The 26948-nt window shown below is 44.6% G+C and overlaps 3 protein-coding genes across 10 annotated transcripts; 2 read left to right on the top strand and 1 right to left on the bottom strand.

Moving 5' to 3' along the window:
- The first annotated feature begins 1000 nt into the window (after window positions 1-1000).
- LOC105914851 (disease resistance protein RPM1) lies at window positions 1001-16637 on the top strand. Of its 8 annotated transcripts, none has more exons than XM_012847821.2 (5): window positions 1072-1350; window positions 1453-1506; window positions 10557-10922; window positions 11915-12151; window positions 13532-16637. In XM_012847821.2, the coding sequence occupies exon 5, from the start codon at window positions 13542-13544 to the stop codon at window positions 16266-16268; it is 2727 nt and encodes a 908-aa protein (XP_012703275.1). In that variant the 5' UTR covers window positions 1072-1350; window positions 1453-1506; window positions 10557-10922; window positions 11915-12151; window positions 13532-13541; the 3' UTR covers window positions 16269-16637. The 8 variants fall into 8 exon arrangements, 4 of the variants coding, with proteins under 4 accessions (XP_012703275.1, XP_012703280.1, XP_012703281.1 ...); XM_012847826.2 differs by having other exon boundaries at window positions 11964-12151; XM_012847827.2 differs by lacking the exon at window positions 10557-10922.
- On the bottom strand, window positions 2767-4199 carry LOC111258499. The gene is made up of 2 exons (XM_022829887.1): window positions 3597-4199; window positions 2767-3089 (listed from the first exon to the last, which is right to left on the bottom strand). The coding sequence occupies exons 1-2, from the start codon at window positions 4189-4191 to the stop codon at window positions 3082-3084; spliced, it is 603 nt and encodes a 200-aa protein (XP_022685622.1). The 5' UTR covers window positions 4192-4199; the 3' UTR covers window positions 2767-3081.
- Window positions 16638-17180: 543 nt separating the features above from the next.
- Window positions 17181-20067, top strand: LOC101778575 (putative receptor-like protein kinase At4g00960). Its single transcript, XM_012847836.2, has 7 exons — window positions 17181-17335; window positions 17977-18110; window positions 18188-18449; window positions 18667-18898; window positions 18998-19148; window positions 19256-19447; window positions 19864-20067. Exons 2-6 carry the CDS (start codon window positions 17979-17981, stop codon window positions 19433-19435), a joined length of 957 nt encoding a protein of 318 aa, XP_012703290.1. The 5' UTR covers window positions 17181-17335; window positions 17977-17978; the 3' UTR covers window positions 19436-19447; window positions 19864-20067.
- The last annotated feature ends 6881 nt before the right edge of the window (window positions 20068-26948 follow it).

Genomic DNA, 26948 nt, shown 5'->3' on the forward strand with positions numbered 1-26948 from the left:
TGCCCATATGCACGAGCGCTTCGGCAAGAGTTGCGAAAGCATGTCGCACTGCCAAGGGAAGAGGACATCACATACATGGGACCGGAATGGCTCCTCCTGTTACTAGCACGGTATGATATCGACACTGCTTCCAATTTCCTTATGCTAATATGACGTTGTTGGAGCACTAGGAATGCAGTGCTGCAAGTGGGCAAGCAAATATCCATTGCGGGATTGGTGGTCTTTCTTACTAAATACCTCGATGCACTGTCGCAAATCTGACAACAGCAACCGTCGGATAATGGTCGAGGAACTGTAATGAGAGGAGAGTTGTGCGGCTACGCCAAGAGAAATCTCCAAAGAAGTGGTCTCCACCATTAGGCGAAACACTCAAAATCAATGTGGATGGGCCTTTCATCATCGAGATAGGTGCAGCAGCTGTAGGGGTTGTTATATGTGATTGCATGGGAAAACCTCTACTGACGGCTTGGAGATGGTTACAACACTGAAGAGATACTGAAGAAGCAGAAGAGCTAGCATGCTTAGAGGGAATCAGGATGGCTGCGCGGTGGGCGGACCGGGATATGGTGTTGGAAGCATACTGCTCCACTGTAATTGAATAGCTCAGGAAGGGAGGTATGGACAGATCCCAGGTGGCTCCTGTAATCATGGATGCCCTGCATGAAGATCAGTAGCTACGTAGCTTAATTTTCATGAAGATAGGGAGAGAGCAGAATAAGGTGGCTCATGAGCTAGCTCATCTGGCTATCAGTTCAAAGCAGTGCTGTGTTTCTTTTCTTTCGTCTCTGAGTATGTTCATGCACTCATTTGTAATGATAATCCCTAATCAATAAAGCTCTCTCCTTTCGGAAAAAAAAGAATTTTGGACATGGCAAGGCAGTTGCACGACAAGTCCCCACCTCGCTTTCGCATTCGCATACCCCGCTGATGATTTTTTCGCACGGCAGGACTCCGGCAAGGGGCAAAGAATAAGACTCCAGCTGCTCCCTGCTTCCAGGAAACTGGCTTGAAGCTCAGTCCTCTCGTTCTTCACTGCTTTGTTGTGTGGAGCAGATGCATACACCGCTGTTGATTGTGACACGGCGAAGACTCCGAGAGTCGTCGAAAGCACTGGGCAAAGAGCAGACCTGCTTCCAGGAAAATGGCTTGAAGCTTCTTCCTACCACAAATCGATCTGCCAGTAATAAGCCTCCTTCCCCTCGTCCTTGGCTGCTTTGTGTGCAGCAGATGCATGGCGGCTTACTGATTTAGCAGGTCTGGCTACGGGACTATAGGAAGAAACAGAGCTGTAGCATAATCATTCTTGCCACTTCGAGGAGAGTGTTATCTGCTCTGACAGATTCAAGCCTTGTAAGTTGATCAGTCTCACAATCTCACGCCTGTTTTTTTAGTTTCCTTTTGCCGATTTTCGTCTGAACAAAGCACTGAATCGGTCACTAATCTGGCCACCAGATCGCGCCGTCCCAGTCTCAGCAAGAGATCGAACTGCAATCTTACTTACTTCCCGTACGTCACTCTCTCGTCTCTATACTAGATATTTATTTGTCCAAGAACCATTTGCATTTGCATGTTTCGCGTTCTACCTTGTAATCCTACTAATACATAAGACATATGTAACCGACTAGTAATCTCACTAAGACATATGTAACCGACTAGTAATCCCACCCCTAAGTATATAAAGGAGGGCAGGGGTACTTAGATTGGCAGCTAAAGCAACAACTCAAATCAAACAACATCCAAGCACAAGGCACAATATACAATACCCCAAACGGTGTAGGGTATTACGCTACTATAGCGCCCGAACCTGTATAAATATGTGTCTAGGTCTGGCTATCCCCCACCAACCAATCTCCTACGTTGGGATACCTCTCGGTAGGTTGTCGAGTATAGATTACTGACATAGTGGAGCAGTTGCACCTTGTTGTGTCCTCTAGTTGCAACTAGGACAATATGTAGTTAAAAAAAACTAAAAACCCATGCACACGCCATCGCAAATGCAACTGGTTGCTTCCTCCAGTTGCAACTAGGCAAATAACCCAGTTACAACTACACATTGCAACTAGGACACACCACCATAATTGCAATTGGGACAACAATCTAGTTGCAACCGAAACAGTTGCATCTTATCGTGTCCTTCAGTTGCAACTAGAACAATAATGTAGTTCGAAAATACACTAAAAACCCATGCACACGTCGTCACAAATGGAACTGGCCGCTTCCTCCAGTTGCAACTAGATCAATAACCTAGTTACAACTATACTAAAAACTAGTTGCAACTAGAACACACCATCATAATTGCAAAGTAGAACAATAATCTAGTTACAACCGGAGCGGTTGCAACTTGTCGCTTCCTCCGGTTGCAACTAGGATAATGACATAATTACAACTACATTAAAAAGCTATGCACACGCCATCACAATTGCAACTGGAGCGTTAATCTAGCTGCAAATGGACTAGTTGCAACTAGGCCACGTCATGGACCAATTGCAACTAGAGCATCTTACCAGTTGCAACAAAGGTAAATAGCCTAATTACAATTGTACCCATGACAGATTACCATCATAGGTAGTTAGTTACGAGATTGTGTATATTACTGAATTACCGAATTACTGAAATATCGATATTGATACAAGATTACTAAATTACCGAATATCTCAAGTCGTCAAAGTAACAAACATATTGTTGCGTTACCGAATATCATAGCAACAAAAAAAAAGGTTCAGAATTATTGAAACAATAGGATACTGAGGTACGAATTACCAAACATCAGCAGGAACAGTTAAAAACTGGATAAAAAAAACGTATACATTCAGTGCTCAAAGGGGAAGAGGTATTTAGCATGTTTCTATGTATACATGTTTGTTTCCGTTAACAATCACACATTAGTCGCTATATTCTATGGGCAAAATTTAGCATGATTTGTGATTCCCATAAGCATCTTGTTCTTTCACTTTTTGGACCCATAAGCACCGTCAAGGCAAGTACCGGCAACATCATGTGCTAGGCAAAAGAATCAGAGAAGGCAGCCATTTCCACAAGTTGAAGCTGACCTAGAGCTAGCTCTTCAATCTTTACTGGGATTCAAGTAGCTGCATTGCAAAAAGAAAAACATGTGTGAGGGGAGCCCAACCAAACACAAAGTAAAAGCATGAGTTGGCATTCTTGGCTTGCCGATGATGTATTGCTCGATCATCACGTGGGGAACTAACTACTAGATTACCGAAATAATCATCATCCTTCAGAATTCTGCTGATAAGGTGCTTGGATTACTTGATAATAACGAATGACAATTTACAATATGAATTACTGAACCATCCTCATCCCCTAATTTACTTAAATTACTAGGACTAGTGGCTGGATTACTACCTTACTAGAACTAGCGGCTAGATCAGTAAATTACTAGGACTACTGGCTGTGCATTCCATGGGAGCAAAAGAAGACTCAGTTGTTAGATGTGTCTCTTTTGGTTCTCAGTTGTTTTTTACCTAGATATTCAGCTAAGCATGGTAGGCCGAGCTTTTGATTGCATCAATTTGGATGGACGTCTCGGTTGCCGATTGAACAGGTGTAGATGAAAATCATGCAATTTCTCTTACCTGGATGAGCAGGGCAGCTGTTCTGCGCACGCACTCCTCCATCTCCATTAGGATCCTGCACGCTGGCTTTGTCTTCTCGCACTTGCAGAAGAGCCATGGCCCATGGACTAGCGGCGCCGAATACTGGGGAAAAGAAATCTGGCCTGCCCATCGATTGCGGCCTCCGCTCCCCGGTGCACTGGCCTGCGGCTGCGGCATCAGTGCACATCGCTACCTTCTCCACGGCGCGCTCGCGCTCCCTGCACTGGACCGCGTGGTGCCGCTCCCAACGCCGCAGCAAAGCCGCCCATCTCGAGGCCTCCGCAGCCCGCCAGGGGAGCACCCCGCCTCGCGCACGCAGCACCCGTCCATGCCACTTGCGGCCGCCGTGCTCCGCCGCCGATGCCGCTTGAAGCTGCCGTGCTCCGCCGCCGATGCCGCCTGCGAATTGCAGCCGCCGCCGCTGCCTCTCGGCAGCGCACGGGCGTGGGAGGCTAGGAGAGGGGGGGACTGGCCGCCCTCCGCCGCTGCTCGTGGCCCGCCACCATCGAACCCAGCAAGCAGCCCCGCGCCCTGCCAAAATATTTTCTAGATCAGACAATATATCTGGGTGCATATCAAATATTTAAGTGTTATAGTTGATATATTTGATATTAATTATGCAAGTCGGCAATGACGGTTGAGATAATCTGGTTCATTCTGCTGCAAACCGGCAATGGTTGTTGAAATAATCTGGTTCATTTTTTATATCATATCAACTACAGCACTTGCACAATTGCCGAATAAGCCGGCAGGTTCACATTGCCAGAAAATTTTGTCATGCCATGAGTTTACATTCCCTTGCTCATCCTTACATATCCATGTTTGGTACTTGTAACATATGTGCATTTACTTTATTAGAGTAATTTTGTAAGAATTGATTCTATAGGTTGCAAAACTCTGTTAGGCCCCGTTTGGATCATTGGAATTGAATTCCATCTTAATAATCATCATTTAGACACAAATTAATTAAGCTAATATAATTGTAGGTGGAATATAGTTGTATATTATAGTTGGTGATATGGGAGAGATACTTATATGCTGCACTTCTACTATAGAGAAGCGAGTCTAAGAGCGTGCTATAAGAATTGAATTCCATTCTAATAACCATAATCTATAGAATTAATTTCCATCTCCCACCCCATGAATTTAAGATAGGCTTATATCTAAACTTTGGAAAGTTGTGGAATGCCACATTCCAACATAAATTAGCCTACTCCATTAAATAGATTTCAATTCCTTCAAAATGAAGGGACCCAAACAGGACCTTATGGATAAACATTACTTGCATTGCATATCTTGAGGATGCAGTACTTATTCTGACCTCCCACCATTTAGTCTATACAAGCACCGATGGAGAAATCTTTAATTTTCTAAACTAAAGGCAGATACTTTCACAAGATTTAAGCTGAACTTGGAGAAAATGAAAAATGTAGCACTGAATTATACCTGGAAAGCAAAGGTATTGTTTTATTGTGTGTATGTGTGTGTGGTTCGGGTTGTGGGGGACTGAATTGAAAAGGACCAGCCACTTGGCCCTTTATTAGCTCGCTCGTTGGCCTGTGAGTTGTAGTTGGATTAGGCAAACTAGTTACGTGAACAACTAAGAGATAGTTTGGTGCGGCTCCTTGATGCTCCAGCTCATCCTGCCATTTCACTGTTCATGCACTCTAGCGATACTGTTCACCGAAGCCAATTTCTTCTCTCCCCTCCCTCTTCCTCACAGACCTTGGAGGAGCAGGTGGAGCCACAATTTGTGGCTCCTCTAACTCCGACTCCTCTGACATCCTGTCACGCTATAGTGCAGGAGCCGGAGCCTCAAGAAGCCCAACCAAACTGCCCTAACTCTTCAAAGGAAGCCTAATCAGCTTGGGCCGAACACAATGGCTTGTGGACTTCGGCAACATCAGTCTTGGACTCTTGCTCGGTGGCAAGGTTAAAAACAAAGTATATTCTTCTAGGTGATCATTAAGTCCCTATTCCCTATCACATCGAATGTTTAGATACTAATTAGAAGTATTAAATATAGGTTAATTACAAAACCAATTGCATAAACGAAGGCTAATTCACGAGACGAATCTATTAAGTCTAATTAATTCATGATTTGACCATGTGATGTTATAGTAAATATGTGCTAATTATGGATTAATTAGGCTTCATAGTTTCATCTCGTGAATTAGCCACGGCTTATGCAATTAGTTTTATAATTAGTTCACGTTTAGTCCTTCTAATTGGTATCCAAACATGTGATCCGAACTAAAAATTAGTCCATGAATCCAAACAACCCAAGTATCAGACATTATCTTAGCCTACTCGAAACAATATTTGGTCCTTTTGAAACGCTGAGATTTTTAGTTTGGTGAGATCATGACCATCATGTGACAGAGCAATGACTGCTTACCTTTCCTCTATTCTGGAATTCAACTTGGTCATCACTATTTGATCAGGGTACCTATAACTAGCGGGGAGAAATCAATGCCCCAAAAATTCAGTAACTAATGCTTATAATTTCTGTCAGACATAACGTATAACGCTTCAATGGCTCCAGTGGTTGCACGACGTGAGTCAGTGAGTGGCATTTAGAGATTGCACTTTAGAGTTAACAGTGCATGTGTTACGGGTTTTGGTTGGCACAAAGCCTACAAGCTTCGCTGCTTAATCCACGACAAAGCTATTAGTACTCAGTACATCCTCAATTCGCAGGAGGCCAGAAACACCTACCAGCTTTTTTTTTTCCTTTTTCGAAAACTGCAAGCCATTTCCTCCCCCCCTGTTTCTGGGTGCTACGAGAAATACTATGGATGTTGCATAGGGATAAAAGCTATGTTGTGTTTTGGTCTTTTGGACGAAAATACAACCATCAATCACAAGTACGGTGTTCATAATTATACTTCGTTTATATAGATTGATTGATATTCCACTAATCGATTCAGGTAGAATCGACCCAATTAACAGTTCAAAGTTGCTGCTAACTTAAAAGAGATTCCGTTTCCATCCAAACACATAACAACAGAACATCACGCGCCTCTGACCTCATGTGTTCTTTACCTTGCAATTTCTGAGATATTACAGGAGTGGCATGTGATCGTGATGGCAACACGTTTGACCATTGACGCCATCTATGCTCTGTACCTCAACCTCGGTCGTGAGAGGCTTTTCCCTGTCATTGGGCAGAGCTTAGATTTTTTTTACCTCTAGGACCACACAGTATTCAATTCTCAGCACATCAACTAATCACACAAATAAGTGAAATAGTATGCAAACGATGGGAAGAAATCAAAAGCAAGGTCTATTATTGCTTCTCCATCCATTCTTGGCAAAGATATCTAAGACGACGATCTCCAACTCCTTGCTTACCAAACGATGGTCTCCCTGCTTCCTCACGCTGCAATAGGGACCAATATTGCAGCCAATATGCTCCCTGAAAATAGCATGCATAAAAGAGGTTAATCGTTTTTTTTCAAAAACCATATTGTTAGGTGTACACCAAATTGCCCACATCAGAGCTGCAACCCAACGAAAATCAAATTTCTATCTTTTTTATACATGCCTGTTAACCAATTTTCAAGCATGTGTTGTATTGATCTTGGTGGGGTAACCCTCCAAATTATCTTAGCATGTTGACAGTCAAAAAAGAGATGCTTAATTGTTTCGTTACAATCATAGAAACAACATTTTTGACTCCCAATCCAATTCCGCTTAGCTAAGTTATCCTTTGTTAAGATAACACCCCAAGGAATATCTTTATTTTTAGAGGAATTTTTAACTTCCATATAAATTTATTGATGAAAGGAGTACCCTGATTAATGAGATATTGACACATAGTCTGAACATTAAATTTGCCTTGTCTATGCAAATCTCAGGTAAAATTATCCCTCCCATCAGAAAGATGATGAGTAGCTACTTTAGCTACAAGATTTTGCAGGCAGGCAGTTTATCTCCGACTAAAACTCTTCGAAATGATATATTTAGTGGCATTTGGTTCATGACATTTGCCACTGTTACGTGGGGATAGTATACTATATTATATAGAGTAGGAAATTGTTATTTGAGTGGTGTAAAGTCTACCTATGTATCCTCCCATAATCTAGTTTGGGAACCATCTTTTATCTTGAAAGTCCCACAATCTAGAAAATCTTCCCTAACCTTAAGCAAACCTTTCCAAAAGCGTGAATCGCCAGGTTTATTTTAACCTGAGATAGACAGTTTGAATTCAGATATTTATTTCTAAGTAAGGTCTACCATGTGCCATCTTCATTTAGCAATTTAAAAAGCCATTTACTAATGAAACATTTATTTTTAATATATAAGTCTGCTATTCCCGTACCCTCTTGATCTTTTGGACGGCACAAGATATCCCATTTAGCTAGGTGATATTTTTATTTATCACTATTGCCTTGCTAAAAAAATCTGGACCGATAGACATCCAATCTTTTTAGGACACCTGACATCATGAACATAGGAAGGCTACTAAGGACGGAATTTAATAAAATTAGCAGACCCCAATAGGACAGGTGTTTAGCCTTCCATGTACTTAGTTTGCATTTGAATCTTTCCTCGATAATACTCCAATCTGCATTACGGAGTTTGTTGTAGTGCATCGGGATGCCTAGGTACCTGAAAGGGTACGATCCTAGTTCACCGCCAAACAATTGAGTATATTCTTGCTTATAATGTTTAGCTTCTCCATAGCAAAAGACTTCACTTTTATGAAAGTTAATCTTGAAGCCTAACAATTGTTCAAAGACAGAGAGCAAAAGCTTCATATTCTTAGCTTGCTCTAGATTGTGATCCATGAACATGATCGTGTCATCTGCATACTACAAAATAGATAATCCTTCTTCAACCAAGTGAGGAATGACTCCTTTAATTTGGCCATCATCCTTAGCCCTCTTAATTAAGATGGAGAGCATATCTACCACAATGTTGAATATGATAGGTGGTATGGGGTCTCCTTGCCTAAGATCCTTTTTTCGGAAGTAGTGCCCAAATGTCATCATTAATTGTGATGCCCACACTACCTCCGAGACAAAATTTTCAATCCATGAACACCATCGTGGGTAAAATCCCTTCATTCTGAGTGTCTGTTGTAAAAAAGGCCATTTTACTTTATCATAGACCTTCTCAAAGTCAATTTTGAGAATAACGCCATTGAGTTTTTAAGTATGTAGTTTATGGATAGTTTCATGCAAAATCACTACTCCCTCCATAATATTCCGACCGGGCATAAATGCTGTTTGGGAGGGTCTAACTACATTGCTAGCCACTCCCATGAATCTATTAGTAGCTGCCTTGGTGAAAATCTTGAAACTCACACTAAGTAGGCAGATGGGTCTAAATTTTTGTATTTTCGTTGCTCTTTTAATTTGGGAAGGAGAGTAATTACTCCAAAATTAAGGTTGTGTAGAGGCAGACACTCCTCATAAAATGATGTGAAAAGCACCATCATGTCTTTTTTTTTTATAATATCCCCCTCATAAAATGATGTGAAAAGCACCATTAGATCATTTTTTATAATATCACAGAATACTTGCTAAAGTTCTACCGGAAAACAGAGGATTTATTGTGGTCCATATGGAACATAGCCTCTTTTACCTCTTTCTCTGTAAATGGTGCTGTGAGGTTACTATTTTCATCGGCAGTCACCGAAGGTATTTCCATCTGCTGTGAGGATACTATTTTGTGATATCACCCACTATTCTACTATCTTCTTGTTCTAATTTAAAGATGCGTTATTTTTTATGATTGCCATTAGCGACCAAATGGAAATATTGGGTGTTGTCATCACCTTGCAATAGGTCTTTAGTTTTAGCTCTCTCATACCATTTAATTTCCTCTTCCCTCGATAAGTGAACTAATCGTTCATTGAAGTAGTGTTTCATATTTAACTCATGGTCAAAGAGCACCCTTTTCTCAGCTATTTTATCTAAATCATCGATCATTAGGATTAATTTTTTCTTCTCCTTTTATTATGGCCAGCTATATTTTTGACCCAGCCCTAAAAAATTGTCGAAGAGCTCTGATTTTATTCTGCCATATATCCATCGCAGTGGTTCCTTTGGTTTCGGATTGCCATTTATTAGCAACCAGATCATAGAAACCATCTCTAATAAGCCAGCCATATTCAAATTTAAATAATGGTTGTTGTTTGTTGTGGGAAGAAGTACCTGTGTTTAATGTCAAAGGTGTGTGATCTAAGTTACTTCTAACTTTGGTATGTACCGTTGTGAGAGGAAACTTATGTTCCCACTCTGCACTAACTAAAACCCTATCTAGTTTCTTAAAGGTTGGATCATCCCCGCTACTCACCTAAGTATATTGAGGATCCAACATTTCTATCTCTATGAGATCAAGAGTTTGAATGACCATGTTAAATAAATCTGGCCATTTTGCATCAAAGTTGTCCTTGTTTTTATTTTCAGGATGACGCATTATATTAAAATCTCCACCAATTATGTACGGTAAGGATTCTTTGTTACATATGTGGGCCATCTCAGTCAGGAAACTTTCCTTATGTTCCTTTTGAGCAGGGCCATAAACTACAAACGTGCCCACTTGTAGCCATCATTTTTATTTCAGAGTGTGAATTTAACATAAAAGTCCCCCTCATCGATGGATCCAATGTCAGACACTGTAAGGTCAACTTCAAGGATAATGCCTCCAGATCGACCATGTGGTGCCATGCAATGCTAAATAAATTTTTTACCACCACAAAAATTTTTAAGGATCCTGACCCGTTTCCATGAGGGCAACGAAATCTATTTGCTCCTCTTTAACCAAATCCTCCAAGTACCCATGTTTAGCCAGGTCCGCAAGACCTCTGCTATTTTAGAAGATCCCTTTCATTTGAAACTTAGCTTAGATTAGATGGTGTTATTGGTTTTTTAGCCGATGAGGCTGCCTTATTATTTTTTTCCTAAAATTGGATTTTTTTTCCTACAGGGTGTAAATTTAATGTGGTCTAGACTCGTGCACACTCTCGTCAAAAAATAAAAAGATCCAAGTCAAGTCAAGTCAAGTCAACGACACAGCGTCCAGCGGTGCTCCCCTGCTGTTCCCGCACATCATCCATTGTGCCCCCCGAGCCCAGATCCACGTCGAGTCCCACCCAAAATCCTTCATTTCCTCTCACGCCTGTCGCTTGAGCTTCCCCAGTGGCCACGCCGCGCGCCATTGCTGAGCTTGCCGGACAGCTACCAGGACACATCGCTGTCGTGGTAGGTGACCACGCGGGCTCCGGCGCGGCAGGCAGCAGGTGACCAGCAAGCGCGACGGCCACACGCACATGTGAGGGAAGCTTCAGGCAGGGTGAGGACTGAGCACACAGTTGATTTTATTTTCTTTTCTTTTTGGGTACAAACTTTGCTTGCGCTCTGAATTTCAGTTTTGTTATGCTGAATTGCTGGTTAATAAATACTTCAAATTTCCATACTTCACAAGGTTTCATTCGTTAATGTACAAATTGCTAGATTGGACAGGGAGTTGTACATACTTGTATAGTCAGGTATGAAAAGATGAACTAATCGTGTTTCTATTGAGATACGAAAAGAAGCATTTTTGCTAGTGTACATGTGTGATTTTAGGACATGTTAAGGTATCCAAGGTAGTTTGGAGTTTGGACAGTGTAATAGGATGGTTGATATTACTATTGCCTCAAGGGATGGGAGGAACAATTATTAAAAAAAACTGTTACGAGGGAGCAAATTATCACAAAAATTATCACAAAGTACCATGATTGTTAATATGGTACCTAATTAGTGAAAAAGTTTCACTTGAATACTCTGATGATTACTTGATTCCAAAATGTAAACTTCGTAATTGCTATAGAGATTCTGTATTAAAAATCATAAAACAGATCTATGCATATTTTCCTTTGATACTTTGTTGTTTCTTACATATAGCTTTACTTTGGATTTGAAAAGTTGTAATTTTGTTGGCATGTAATGTCAAAACATTGGGTCGGGGTTGCCTTTTTATGTCGCTATATTCCTTATATGCATATGCTAATTAGGCTTAGGATAGAATAGCGTCTGCATTAAAAATTTTGTTTAGCTATCATGTATTAATCCGAAGGAGAAAATATAATTCATTTTGTACGAAAACCGAACGTTACTAGTCAATGAGTCTAGGGTCCGTCCGATCAAGCAAAAGGTTGCGGTTAGTTGTTGCCTCAATTATTGATAAATATTATTAAATAAAAGATTTCAAATTTATTAAATAAAATATTTCAAATTTATTAAATAAAATATTTCAAATTTATTAAATAAAAGATTGTAAATTTTAATTTTTGATATGTTTAGGGAGCGAAAGGATGTTATTGAGCTCTGGAAACAAAATTCTTAATGGCAGCATGTTTGGTCATTGACTTGTCGGAGTGACCCGCCTCCTACCTACCGCGACCAAGTCCCGTCCAGGAACGGCGTTTTTGTTTCCGTCAGTTCAGTTGGCATCTAAACTGAAGAAAGGTTGGAGACTTCGAGTCAAGCCAAATCCTGTATCACCCAAGATTCATTCATCTCCCACTCCGGCTGTTCCAGGTCACTCTTCTTAGCCTACTCCTTTTTCTCATTGGTTTTTCAGATGCTTCTGGTATAAATTGTGCTGGTCTGTAGACTGTATTAGTGTCCCAGATGAAGTGTCACCATTAATCAATCCAACCCGTAAGGACATTTGTATGCTCCAATACATCTGAAAGCTTGTACCTTTTAGATCTGCATTCTGATTTGAGAAGAACTTGGTGTTGAGCCATTTGCCATGTCCTGTTCGAGGACAAAGAAATTCTAGAATCCCCCGCAGCAACTGTGCTGAAGCCGGCTGCTCAGCCTTGACGAAATCCCCCAAATCCGGCGCCCTCCCGCTCTCCCCCTTCACCTCCGGCCTCTCTTGGTTGGACTATAGTGAGCGCCGTACGAACACAGCCCCCGCGTCGCCTCCCGCTCGGGCGACACGGGCGGCGGCCCGACCACCTCGCCGCCGCCACTCCCCCCTACACTCCACCTCGCCGCTGCCGGAGGGTGCCGCCGGAAGCCCGCGTGGCCCCTAGGAAGATGGCGGCGGGGCGATTTCGCCCGGTCTTGGCTGCGTCTGCCCGTATCTGGGCGGGAGACACCGGGAGGCGGCCATGGCACGCGTAGGGCAGCGAGCTCGTGCCGGCGCGGCAGGGCTGGGGGCCGCGGTGGCGGCGCGGCGGCGCAGAGCGAGGAAGCGGCCCGGCGGCCGCGGGCGTGGCAAGCACCTGTGGGGCCGCGGTGGCGGCGCAGGGTGAGGAGGCGGCCCGGCGGCCGCGGCCGTGACGAGCAGGCGGGCGGGCTCCGGAGCCGGGCGAGCGGGCGGCAGCGGTGGGCGCGAGGCAAGGTGCCGACCCACGCTCGACCCGGCGGCGGCTGGGTGTGGAGGCCGCGCGGAATTTCATCTTTTACCTTGCGTGGAACGTGCAGATTTTTCCCTTAAATTTCGGCTGAAACTCATACTCAACATCTTGGTGTAAGGATGTGGCATTCTAGATTTACTCTAATTGAAACATTCATATTATTTAAAAAAAGCATATGTTTATGAGATCCAATCCTGAAGCTGCTAGGAAGATTTTTCTTGAAATCTGAATATCCCACAGTTTGCTGGGATTCGTACTGGGGTATTCTCCATAGCCTACATCTGAAACAAGCAGTACATCAGACTGGCCGGTATTCTGGTCAATCAGCTCAGAATACTGCCCTTATAGTCAAAGATGAAGGAGCGAGCATAGGCCTGTGATTTGCTATGCTTGAGATGGTTGCTTTCTTTAATGTGCTAATTGGTAATTGTTGACATGGGTGTATCACTTATCATGTTACATGTATGGGTTTATGCAACTGGGTGTCTTCTGCTTGTTTCTGCTAATTACTGCATTATGTAACACTCTCCGTTCTTCTGTTGTACAGCACTGAACTAATGGCAGAGGCAGTGCTCCTTGCAATCTCAAAGATTGGTACTGTTCTTGGAGATGAAATCATCAATGCTGTCACAGCTGAACTATCTGCAAAAGTAACCAATCTGAGGGATCTGCCGGAGAATATTAAGTACATTGGGAGGGAATTGCGTATGATGAACAGTGTGATAGAAGGTTTTGATATGACAAACCTTGGTATCAATGTCGTTCATCAATGGATTGCGGAGCTGCGCAATCTGTCTTTCCATGTTGAGGATGTAATGGACAAATACTCATATCATGCTTTTCATCTGCGGGAAGAAAACTCATTCCACAAGGTATATAGAGGAGCACACTATGCCACGGTTTTCAGTGAACTTGCTGATGAAGTAGTTAAGATAAAGTGTGAGATTGAGCAAGTCAAAAAACTTCCGAAGGACTATTTCCATGATAATCTGCTTCTTCCGAGAAGTCGAATTGCAACTGATCAAAGAGTATCTCAGGGTTGCCTGCCAGAACTTGTTCAAGACGACGATCTTGTGGGAATAAAGGTCAACCAATCAAACATGATTGGATGGCTTAACTCCAATGCGTCAGATAGCTCAGTGATAACGGTTTCAGGTATGGGCGGATTGGGGAAGACCACTTTGGTCTTGAATGTTTATGACCGAGAGATGACAAATTTCCCTGTCCATGCGTGGATTACAGTGTCAAAGTCATACACAATAGATGCCTTGCTGAGGAAACTACTCAAGGAGATTGGATACATAGAGAATCCATCAGCTGAAATTGACAAAATGGATGCCATTACGTTGAGGCAAGAAATAAGGAAGAAGCTTGAAGGTGGTAAGAAATGTATGGTTGTGTTGGATGATGTCTGGGACAGGGAAGTGTACCTTAAAATGGAAGATATTTTCAAAAATCTCAAAGCAAGCCATGTGATCATTACAACACGGAATGACGATGTTGCATCTCTTGCATCGTCCACCGAACGGCACCTTCAGCTCCAACCTTTGAACAGCGATGACGCATTCAACCTCTTCTGTAGAAGGGCATTCAGTAATAGAATAGACAAGAAGTGTCCCCCGGAGCTCAAGAATGTAGCTGATTCAATAGTCAACAAGTGCAAGGGCTTGCCCCTAGCAATTATATCCATGGGCAGCCTTATGTCCACAAAGAAACCAATAGAGCATGCATGGAATCAAGTTTACAACCAATTCCAGAGCGAGCTACTGAATACAGGCGATGTCCAGGCAATTCTAAACCTGAGCTACAATGACCTACCAGGGAACATAAGAAATTGTTTTCTATACTGCAGCCTATTTCCTGAAGACTACATTATGTCACGTGAGACCCTTGTCAGGCAGTGGGTTGCTGAAGGATTTGTAGTGGCCAACCAACACAACAAACTGGAGGATGTAGCCGAATTAAATCTCATGAAGCTCATCACTAGGAACATGCTGCAGGTGGTGGATTATGATGAGGTTGGAAGAGTAAGCACCTGTAAGATGCATGACATTGTGCGAGACCTAGCTCTTACTGCTGCTAAGGATGAGAAGTTTGGCTCTGCAAATGATCAAGGTGCAATGATACAGATTGACAAGGAAGTGCGCCGTCTTTCATTATATGGATGGAATGATAGTGACGCATCAATGGTGACCTTCCCATGCCTCCGGACCCTGTTGTTACTTGATGGTGTAATGTCCACTCAGATGTGGAAGTCAATCTTATCTAAATCCAGCTATCTTACTGTTCTTGAGCTTCAAGATTCTGAAATAACCGAAGTGCCAGCATCTATAGGGGATCTGTTTAATCTACGTTACATTGGCTTGCGAAGAACAAGAGTTAAGTCACTCCCAGAGACTATTGAGAAGCTGTCCAACCTACAGTCATTGGATATCAAACAAACCCAAATTGAGAAGCTACCACGAAGCATAGTTAAGGTCAAGAAGCTGCGTCATCTGTTTGCTGATAGAATTATAGATGAGAAGCAGGAAGATTTCAAGTACTTTATCGGTGTACAACCACCAAAGGATCTTTCTAATTTGATAGAACTCCTGACTCTTGAAACAGTGGAAGCCAGTGATGACTTGGCAGCCCAACTGGACAAACTTAGGAAACTGCAGAGTCTGTGGATTAGCAATGTAAGTGCTATGCATTCTCCAAAGCTTTTTGCTGCCTTATCCAAGATGCTACTTCTTTCAAGCTTGCTTTTGAACGCAAGTGATGAGGAGCAGAGACTTTGCCTGAAAGACCTCAACCCACAGTCAAAACATCTCCACAGGCTGATTATCAGAGGTTGCTTGGCCCCTGGGACGCTGGAATGCTCTATATTTCACAGCTATGGCAAAAACCTCAAATACTTGGCTCTAAGCTGGTCTGGTCTTCTGGAAGACCCACTCCAAATGCTTGAGCTTCATGTGCCAAACCTCACCTATCTGAGCCTTAATAAGGTGACCAGCGCAGAGAACTTGGCTATTTCTGAAGATTGCTTCCCACAGCTAAAGACGCTCGTGATGAAGAACATTCTCAATGTCAATCAGCTTACAATTGGAGACAGGGCTCTTCCAAATATTGAATGTTTATATATTGTGGCGCTACCCAAGCTGGATAAAGTTCCACGTGGCATCGAATCCCTCAGCTCACTAAAGAAGCTGTGCCTGCTTAATCTGCATAAGAATTTCAAAACTCAGTGGTTCAGGAATGGAATGGACAAGAAGATGTCAGATGTTCTCGAGCTTCGCATCTAGGAAGTGACAGTTTGGTTCTTCCTGCAATAATATTCCTGACTATATTTGGTGGACCTGCGCTTTACGTCTTTACAACGTCATGCATCCACTCAATTTCAATAAAGTTCTTGACTCTGCTAGTAGGCTAGTAGCTATATATTTCCAAACTGTCTTCAGGCTTCTTTTTCCTTGTATGCGTCTCCTTGGTTGTAAGAGATGCATAAACTAAATAAAAGAAAGCACAGCCAGGTTTATGTACCTGTGCGCCATGTTACTGTTGTTTCTTCAGAGTTCGATTTTCATAGGTGAACCTTGTTATTGTAATGCATTTGACAATAATGTTGCCTCTATAACAATCTGAATGTGAAATTTAGTCCTGTAATTGTGTGAGATCATGATTTCAATTCTATAGAATAACTGGAAGGCCAACTTTGATACTGTAGTCCTCACAGAGCAGATTTTACTAGATAATCCTGAGTAAAGATGAGATTAGCTCTCATAAGACAGTGGCCGACATTTTTTTTTAAACTAGAAGAAAATGGTTGAAATTAGAATGTGGATTTTTTTAGCTCCCATGTATATCTTAAACGGCATGGGATCATGGGAGCAGAAAGGATGCTCCTTTACTTCTGAAGAAATTACAGAGAATCCACATCCTGCTATTAATTCATTTCCTTGTGAAGCGAAGGAAACAGAGGTCGGAGACTTTGTAAGGAGATGGCAATTTCGATGCAACTTCACCGGTATCTCGCAGAAGCAAGGCACACCAAGGTGTTCCAATCATGAGGGCATTTTTTTGGTCATCTCTCTACTCTACTTTCAAAGGAATAAAAGCCTGAGCTCTGAAAAGAAAATTCCAGGCACCGCGTTTGGCCATTGACTTGTCAGATTGACTCGCGTCCTACTGCCTCCACAGAGGCCACGTTTCCCTCCGTCAGTCCAAACTAATGGTTAGAGTCTTGGAGACTTGGAGTCAAGTCAACGTCTGCTTCACCTCCATCAGCTATATACACCCACGCTTCATTCATCTCTGCCAGTCCCAGTCTACCCTGCTGCGGCTGCTCTGCATCCTACTCCGGCTGTTCCAGGTCCGTCTGCTCGGAACCTACAGTCCTCATTGTTTTTCAGATGCTTTTGGCAGAAATTGCGCTAGTTTATGTGTTTTTGTGCCCCAGCGAAAGTGTCACCCTGAATCGATCCAGTCGGTCTGTAAGAACATTTGTAGCTCCATTTCCTTGAAAACTCGTGCTTTTAGATCCGCATTCTTAGCAGAAAGAAATCTGAGACGCCCCCACAGCAACTAATTCTGGAGCAATCTGAGCCTTTTGGATATAAACGTTCTGTTCTCGGTTGTGTTGTTTTGGTCAGAGTTGATGCCGTCCTTCCTGGTTGCTTTGAGCTGGGATGGGTATGGATGTTATTGTAAGGGATGATCAGGTTTTGCTAATGAAAAACTGAGGAATGCCCCTCCAACTTCTCAAACAAAGAAAAACTAGTATAGGTTGATGCCTTAAGGACATTACTAATTAAGATTAACGGTATGTCGGTGGGAAGGTTAAAATCCAGGTGAACTTTTAAAAAATACTTAATTACAGTCCAGCTAAATGTTGCACAGTCCATTATTCTTTCTTGTATATAAGTTTTTTTAAGTATCCTATCATAAGTCCATGAATTAGAAGTTTTAGCTGTCCATGAGTTGTAATGTGACTTGCTGTATCTAAATTGTCAGAAATGACTACTGACACCAGCACTCTTGTAAGTACATTGCCCAACAATATACCAGCAAGCTTTCTCAAGCAAATCACAGATGATTTCTCTCCTGAGCGAGAACTTGGTAAAGGTGCATTTGGAATAGTGTACAAGGTATGATGTTTTCTGCCTTCTCAAAAGTTGATTAAAAACATGTCAGCATGCTGATACATAGGTAGGACTTGACACAGGGAATTCTGGAGAATGGTGAATTAATTGCTGTGAAGAAGCTTGGGGAAAACCCACCTATGGCACTTGACAAAACATTTAACAATGAGGTTGGAAATCTTATGGCAGTCCGACATGAAAATATAGTGAAGTTGGTTGGGTTCTGCCATGAATCGCAGAAGAAGTTGGTGCCGCACAATGGAAGATATATCATTGTAGATATAACAGAAATTTTCCTCTGCTATGAATATCTATGGAAGGGAAGCCTTGATAATTATCTATTTGGTATGTAATGAAATATTTGATGACAATGGCCACTATTTGATTCCTTCATTGTTTGCATTATATTGAGTTCTGGTGTATAGCTATAAGTTGCTACTCTGAGACAAAATGAGTTTTCAGTTCATATAATTAACGGAAAAAATTAAAATGAATTAGTACAATAAGAAATTTATTTCTAGTAATTAGGTTACTTACACATATCCTTGTTTTACTTTTTCAGCTGAATCTAATAGACTTGACTGGGACACACGGTTTAAAATAGTTAAAGGAATCTGCAGAGGTTTACATTTCCTACATAATGAAATGGATCGGCCTGTTGTTCATATGGATCTTAAGCCTGAAAATATTTTGTTGGATGATAACATGGTCCCTAAAATTGCGGATTTCGGACTTTCAAGACTATTCGGTCAGGAGCAAACCCGGATGCACACTCAAAATGTTGTGGGATCATTGTAAGTGAAAATAAGTTGTGAAATATGACTATTTTTCCTTATTAGTAAATTGTGTTTTCACCATTAGTTAATATAATGTTTTTAATGAACTACATGCAGAGGATACATGGCTCCGGAGTATCTATATAGAGGTGAAATCTCTACCCAGTCAGACATATATAGTTTAGGTCTACTAATCATTCAGATCAGCACCGGAGAAAAGAATATACCCGATGCTGAAGACAAGTGTGGGAAGAAATTTATTGAGAAAGTAAGACCATGTTAATTGATATTTTTATGATCTAAATTTTCATCAGTAGACTAGATTAGATTTAGTTTGCATATATCATATAACAGGACGAACTCCCAACTTTGTAGGTACATGAAAATTGGGCAGATCGCCACATAACATCGAAGTATGCATCTTTTGATGCAAATCGCCTCCAGCAAATTGAAATGTGTGTTGAAATTGGGCTGCAATGTGTGGACCATGAACGCAAGAAGAGACCTTCCATAGTGGATATATTAGATAAGCTCGATGGAAAACACTCCGTCTAAACGGTGGATGAGGTATGAACACTTCGAGCAGTTAATCCCTTCTGATCAGTTTCTTGCACACAGGCTACCACTTTTGAAGACCTAAGGCAAAAATTGTTCACAGTTGCTCTTGGAATTGGGACCTAGCATTTTGATTGGAACTTGCTAGTCGGTTTGCTTAGTTGTAATAATCGAAAATTTGGGATGCTTTGGCCCAGTGACCTTCTAACTTTTGGGTCCAACTAGATAAGATAAAGACAAAGGAAGACATATCCTTTCATTATCAAATGTTTAAGTTAACTAAGTTCCATATGTTTACTAAGGATTGCAGCTTTCCACTCATGTGTAGTAAAAAGTTACAATTAAGATATTTGCATCAGCTAGTCCTATTTTTTTCGCCTTTGGTTCATCATTTTTGCCGGTGCTAACATACCCTATGAAAATTTCAGGACTCACAATCCCAACGTCTTTCTGATAAATTTGTCTCCAGAGGAAGACAGATCAATATCAAAGATGGATAAAGCATGTTCTAATATTAGTAGAGGACCTGAAATTTGTTTTGTAATAAGATAACTTCTGATATCATGTCATTATGAAAACTATCAAATTTTATTCTTTCCATGAGGGTAGAGTGGGCCCACTCCCCACCTCAACCTCCTTTTTTTCCTCTCGACGAATCAATAACCTGGTTTGGCCGAGGCAGAGTCGCCTGACCAATCCAACCCTTACTCCGATCTGATCCGCACCATGCCGCCGCCACGGCCACGCGCGCCGCCGGTGCTGCCGGACAAGATGGTCGACGATGTTCTCATCCGCATCCAGCCCAACGACCCTGCGAGCCTCGTCCGCGCCGCCTCGTCGCAGATGCTTGGCATTGTGTGCGATCTCTGAGTCAGCAACCACGCCTTGGCCCGCTTCGTCCCCCACCTCCTCCTTCCGCCCGCCACGTGCCGACATCCACGACCCGTGGGCCGCGTCCTCCTCCATAACGGCAACACCTATAGCTTTAAGGATTTAGTCGTCTGGGACCCTATCACGGACCAGCGGGTGGAGTTGCCCAGGCTGCAGCGGTTCCTAGGAAATGGTGCCACCGCAGGCCCTTCATCGTTGTGCCATGGTAGGCATGGCGAGGATGACTACGAAAATGATGGCTATGGCGAGGATGATTATGACAATGATGGCTATGTCGAGATATTTGCCGAGTTGCCCAAGGAAATGCTGACCCTGGTGATTGGGGACCGGTGTGTGGAGCAAGCCGACCTATGTCGATCGAGCACCACCCTGATGATCAGGTGTATTAGGCTGTCAGTGCTCTCACGAAGAACAACGCGCTCTAGTTAACGCTGGTTAAGTTTGATAGAATACTTAAGTATGATTTGGGCACGTGGGAAGTCTCTGTGATAAGACTATCTTACATGCGTACCAAGATGATATGGAGGACGGTCAGCTGGGATTCGCAAGAATGAAGGAATCCAATCCAACGAACTATGCCTATGTTCGAGGGACGAGAGTGACAAAGTTGCAGGACCAACACTATGCAAAGTCATTGATCTAAAAGCTAATACCCTCAAGTATTGCCTGATACTCTGGTTGGTTTTCCACAGAGTGTCGGTGTTGCTTTCGTGGCAACTCAAAATGGGACTTTTAATGTTGATATGAAGTTTTGGACCGGCAAAGGTACTCCCTCCGTTTTAAATTGTATGTCGTTTTAGCTTTTGTAGGTTCATAGATTTTGATATGCATTTAGACATACATTATATCTAAGTGTACAGTAAAAATAACTATGTACCTAGAAAAGCTAAAACGACCTACAATTTGGGACATAGGAAGTATACGGGAACAGGGTCACTTGCGCTATTCCCTGCATTAACTACTTCTGCACTCCAAGTACTAGTCTTTACAAGTTTTGACAATACAACATTGAGTTTTTATCAAAATCTGTATGCACCTAAGCAAAAATGTTATTGGAAAATTATATTGGAGCTTGCGAGATACGAAATGATAGTATACTTGCTAATCTGACATGTATGCATGGAAGCAATTACATCTGTCATTCTGATATATATGCAGTTACCCCTGTTAACCTGACATGTCTAAATGCAATTTTACACCTGTTAATCTGATATGGTTTCTCTTTTATTAGTGTGAAATCCGTAACCTACTTGAGCATCCACAGTTTAAGTACCAACTGGCTAGTTGCCTACCTGAAACCCTATGCATTCCTTCTGTGAATGCTTATGTGTAGTTGCCAATTAATTAGAGTGAGATTTGTATAAGCAGTATCTCACTATTGGCTAAAACATTGTTGAAACTATTATACGTAATTCACTGAACCAAACAACTCGCAACAATCACGGGTCCGCTAGCTAATAAATACTGTAAATCCCGCAAAGTGCTCAACTGCAGTATTCTCCCAGCCCAACAACCTCTGACAATCAGCCTGTGAAGCTTCGCGGAAGTTGGTTTGAGATCTTCAGAAGAAAGTGGCTCATTCAGTACTAGCAGAGAGAAGCAAGCTGTCAAGCAGCAGCATCATGGACAAAACAGGAAAAATCTTGTGACAATGGGCATCACAAGATTAGGGCCTGTGTAGTTCGATTTCATAAGAAAAAACAACCATCAGTCGGCCAGGAATTTCCATCACCATCTTCGACTACAGTGATATATCAACCATAGCATACTTGACATATCACTGTTCTCTACTCTTCCACATGGCTCAACATGTTTAGATGTGACACCTCCACACGGCCAAAGATATTTAGACTTGGACACGACAACACATTTGATGGCATATGACTCACTGGATGAATGATTAATTTGGAGTTTGATGAGGATGATTAGGCACAACCTGTGAACCCTGTTAAACATATGCACCCGTGTAGGCATCGCAATTGAAAATTGGTGCTTGTGGTTGTGAGTCTTTTTCGTCAATAGTATTTGTTGGAGTATGTGTGTATTATGGCCCAATAAGGTCCATGTATGACTGCTATATAGCTACCCACTAGGGTTAGCCCAATAGATAAGATTTACCCTCTAATATGGTATCAGACTAACCTAGGGTTTCCTGGTGCCGCCGCCGCCGCCGCCGCCGCCATGGCCGGCGACCCCCTTCCCCCTCCTCTCTCCTCCTTCCCCTCCCTTCCTTCTGCCTGGGCGCAAATCGCCTCGGGGAGGCTTCCCGCGGGCGCGGCCGCCGCCCCTGCGGCGCTGGCCGCCGCCGCCGTCGCCGGGCTCCCTGCGGGCCACGCCGACGTGGGCCACGCCGGGGACGCCGCCGCCGCCGCTGCGGCCCTCCGCGCGGGCACCGGCGGGCGCGCGGACAGGGAACCCGCCGGCGCGGACCACGCCGCCGCCGCCGCCGCCGCCGCTGCGGCCCTCCGCGCGGGCGCCGGCGGGCGCGCGGGCGTGGATCCCGCCGGCGTGGATCCCGCCGGCGGGGCTCCCACCGCGGCAGCTGCTCTCCGCCAGGGGGCGGGCAGCCCGGCAGCTGCTCTCCGCCAGGGAGCGGGCAGCCATGCGGGTGCCGATCCGGGCGCCCCTGTTGCTGCCACGGGGGCGGGGGGGGCCCTTCTCGGCTTCCTTTCCCTGCCCCGCCTCCTCCAGATGTGACCCTCGCGGCGGCCCTCGTTGCTGCCCGGGCCGCTGCTGCCGAGGGTCAGGCACGCCTGCGCGCGGCAGCCCTGACCTGGGAGCGCGAACGTGATGCGGCCGACGTCTTGGCCCGTCAGATCGCTGAGGCCGAGCAGCTCCTCGCCCACCCGGTGTCCTACGACAGCACTGCCACCTCCTCCGGTTCCGGCGCTCCCCGTCCTCCCTTGGTTGTCTGGACCGACCCGGCCGATCCCCTCGTCGCGCAGCTCCATTACCAGGCCGGGGGTGTTCAGAACATCAAGAGCTTGGTCCCCGTCGTCCTCGACCCTGAGTCGACCTCCTACGCCCGGTGGCGGGATATGGTGCTGCTCATTCTCCGCCGCTACGCCCTCGACGACCATGTCCTCACTGACACCTTCCCTGCGGCCCGGACAGCTGCGTGGGTTCGCCTCGACAGCATCGTCATGTCGTGGATCCTGGGGACCATCTCCCTCGACCTCCACGACCTCGTCCGCGGCACCCCCGACACCACCGCCCGCCGGGCCTGGCTGGCGCTCGAGGGCCAGTTCCTGGGCAACGCTGAAGCCCGGGCCCTTCGTCTCGATGCGAGCTTCCGCACCTTCGTCCAGGGCGACCTCTCCGTTGGCGAGTTCTGCCGGAAGATGAAGACCATGGCGGACTCCCTCGGTGATCTTGGCTGGGCCGTGGAGGACCGGATCTTGGTTCTCAACGTTCTTCGCGGCCTCAACGAGCGCTACGCCCACCTCCGCACCTGGATCACCCGACAGCGGCCCTTCCCCACTTTCCTGCAGGTCCGTGATGACCTTGTCATGGAGGAGCTTACTCAGGGCATCCAGCCTGGGTCCCTTCCCACATCGGGCTTCTCGTCTTCCTCGACCGCTCTTGCCGTGACTCCTACGCCGCGTCCCTCCGCTTCGCCACCGTCATCCCTTCTTGGTCCTCCTCCTCCTGGGCCGAGCGGGGGTGGGGGGGCCGTGGTGGCCGCCGTCGTCGCGGTGGGGGGCGTGGTGGGGGGCGCGGTGGGGGCACACCGGCGGGCACACCGGCGCCTCCACGGGGCTCTCCCTGGCCGTCCTTTGCCAACCCATGGTCAGGGCGCATCTCTATGTGGCCCTTCCAGGCCACCGGAGGCGAGCCTCGTCCACCGACCGCCATGCTCGCTGGCGCTGTCCCGGCTGCTCTATTTGCGTTGCCGTGGGCTCCACCTCCCGGGGCCTCGCCTGGGCCTGTCGGGTGGGACCCGACAGCCTTCGCACGCTCTTTCGGCACCATGGCCCTGACTCGGGTGCCACTTTCCATACTACACCCGACCCTGGTATACTCTCTTCCGTTCACTCTCCTTCTTCCTCCCACCCTTCGTCCATCATGGTCGCAAATGGCTCTTGTCTTCCTGTCACCTCCGTGGGTACCGCTCACACTCCCGGTTCTTTTCGGGTTTCTGATGTTCTTGTTGCTCCCTCCATGGTTCACAACCTTCTTTCTATTCGCCGTTTTACCACTGACAATTCCTGTTCTGTTGAATTTGACTCCTCTGGTCTTACTGTGAAGGATTTGGCTACCCGACGACCTCTTCTCCGATGTGACAGCACTGGGCCCCTTTACTCCCTCCGGTTTCCTGCGTCCACTTCTTCCGCTTCGCCCTCCGCTTCTTCAGCAGATTTGCCTCCACATGCATGATCCCAGGGAGCCCCATCTCACTGCTCTCAAGCACCTACTCCGTTACCTCCGGGGCTCTGTGGACTACGGCCTCCTCCTTCACAGGTCTCCCTCCACTGAGCTCGTTGTCTACACCGACGCTGACTGGGCCGGGTGTCCGGACACTCGGCGCTCTACCTCCGGCTACGCCGTCTTTTTGGGCGGCAACCTGGTGTCCTGGTCGTCCAAGCGTCAGCCGGTGGTCTCCCGCTCCAGTGCCGAGGCGGAGTACCGCGCTGTCGCTAACGGCGTGGCCGAGGCATCATGGCTTCGGCAGCTCCTTGCCGAGCTCCACACCCCTTCTTCCCGGAGCACTCTTGTCTACTGCGACAACGTCAGTGCGGTGTACCTCTCCACCAACCCTATTCAGCACCAGCGGACCAAGCATGTGGAGATTGACCTTCACTTCGTCCGGGATCGGGTCGCCATCGGCGATGTTCGGGTCCTCCACGTCCCGACCACCTCTCAGTTTGCTGACATCTTCACCAAGGGCCTCCCGTCACCTGCCTTCACCGAGTTTCGCTCCAGCCTCAACATCACCTGTGGCTAGTTGCGTCTGTGGGGGGGGGGGGGGCTTGTGTGTGTGTCCTTCTTTTCATGTCCAGTCTGCAACTTCGCTGCGTCGGTAGTTCAGACTGCGGGGGAGTGTTGGAGTATGTGTGTATTATGGCCCAATAAGGCCCATGTATGACTGCTATATAGCTACCCACTAGGGTTAGCCCAATAGATAAGATTTACCCTCTAATAGTATTTACAATTTCTGTGGGGGTTTGGGGGTGGGTCGAATATAGGCTCAGTTGGTGTGCACATATTTGAGTGATGGGATGATCACCATTTGAAATTTTAAGTTCAAAAAATCATAATAAGTTAACAGGAACAAAAAAAATACACATTCGCTTGAATAGTAAAATTTGTATGTTATCCCCTTTTTATCAATCATTTGTTTGAAACTTCTTGTTTTTTGTACACTCTCAACTAGCAATGGATGTGAATGTAGTGAAGTGTTTTATACAGAGTGTGACATGCAAGTGCCAGTTGAAACCTACTAATTTGCAACTGTTGCGAGATTTGATTGTTCAGCTACTCATTTGTCTGCCTGCAAGAAAGGAAGATGGACTAAATGGTGCGGATACTGAAGTTGTACTACCATTTTATAGATAGACATCCACGGTGTCAGATGTGGACCTGTTATGCACAACTAAAACAAGTTTAATGGCCTATTTGAGAGATTGTCATGTTCTATTACTTAGCTGAACACTTGCACCCACCTCGCAAGTTCTTGCAACTATGGTGCATTTTATTCGTATAAATAAAAATATATTAGATGCTGCAATTTAGCCTTTCAACTTTGAAAGCGTTACATATATAAAACCTCAATATCTCTTGATACTGATTCTTAAAGCTCTTGTCCATACTTCATATATGACATGTTAAGCAGGGAGTGCTTCGCAGTGGTGATGCAGTAACTGTTAAGAAGCTCTCCGACTGTCTAACTGAAGACAAGTCATTTCAGGAGGAAGTTGCGTGTCTGATGAGGACCAAGCACAGAAACATAGTACGGTTTCTGGGCTACTGTGCAGACACACAGGGGATAATGATGGAGCATGTGGGGAGATATGTCCTTGCAGATGTCCGAGTAAGACTGTTATGTTTCGAGTATATAGGTAATGGGAGCCAACATACTGATGCTAGTTTTGTAAGTATACTGATTACAGCATACTGATTTCTTTTGTATTTTCCACAAAGTTAAATTTCTACTTATGCTAGTTTTGTAAGTATCCAGTTCCAGTGAGAATGAAGCCAACATAGCATGAAGTATATGATTTTTATTAGAGTTTCGGATTTTAATTTTTCACATGATACAGAATGGGTATGATGGGATAGAGTTATAACATTTATTCCAAATTCTTTGTTTGCTTTGCTTTGCTATGGGATAGGGATAGGGAAAAAGAGTACAGAAAAAAGAGTTTAGGGGTTTGGGAATTCCCGACTTGAGAAATTTAAATATGTGTTTTGTTGGCTTGCCTTCTTGGATATCTAGATACCACCTGAACAATGGTGCCCTTTGGAGAAAGTTAGTTGATTGCAAATATAGAACATATAAACCAAACATGTTCTGTTGCCCAGAGCTCTTTTGGAAAGGGGTCCTTTGGGCATCTAAAGCTTCTCAAATGGGTTATAGCTGGAAAATCGGAAATGGTAGAAATGTGAGATTCTGGGAGGATCA

Source organism: Setaria italica, chromosome I (assembly GCF_000263155.2).
Source record: "Setaria italica strain Yugu1 chromosome I, Setaria_italica_v2.0, whole genome shotgun sequence".
Classification (NCBI taxonomy): domain Eukaryota; kingdom Viridiplantae; phylum Streptophyta; class Magnoliopsida; order Poales; family Poaceae; genus Setaria; species Setaria italica.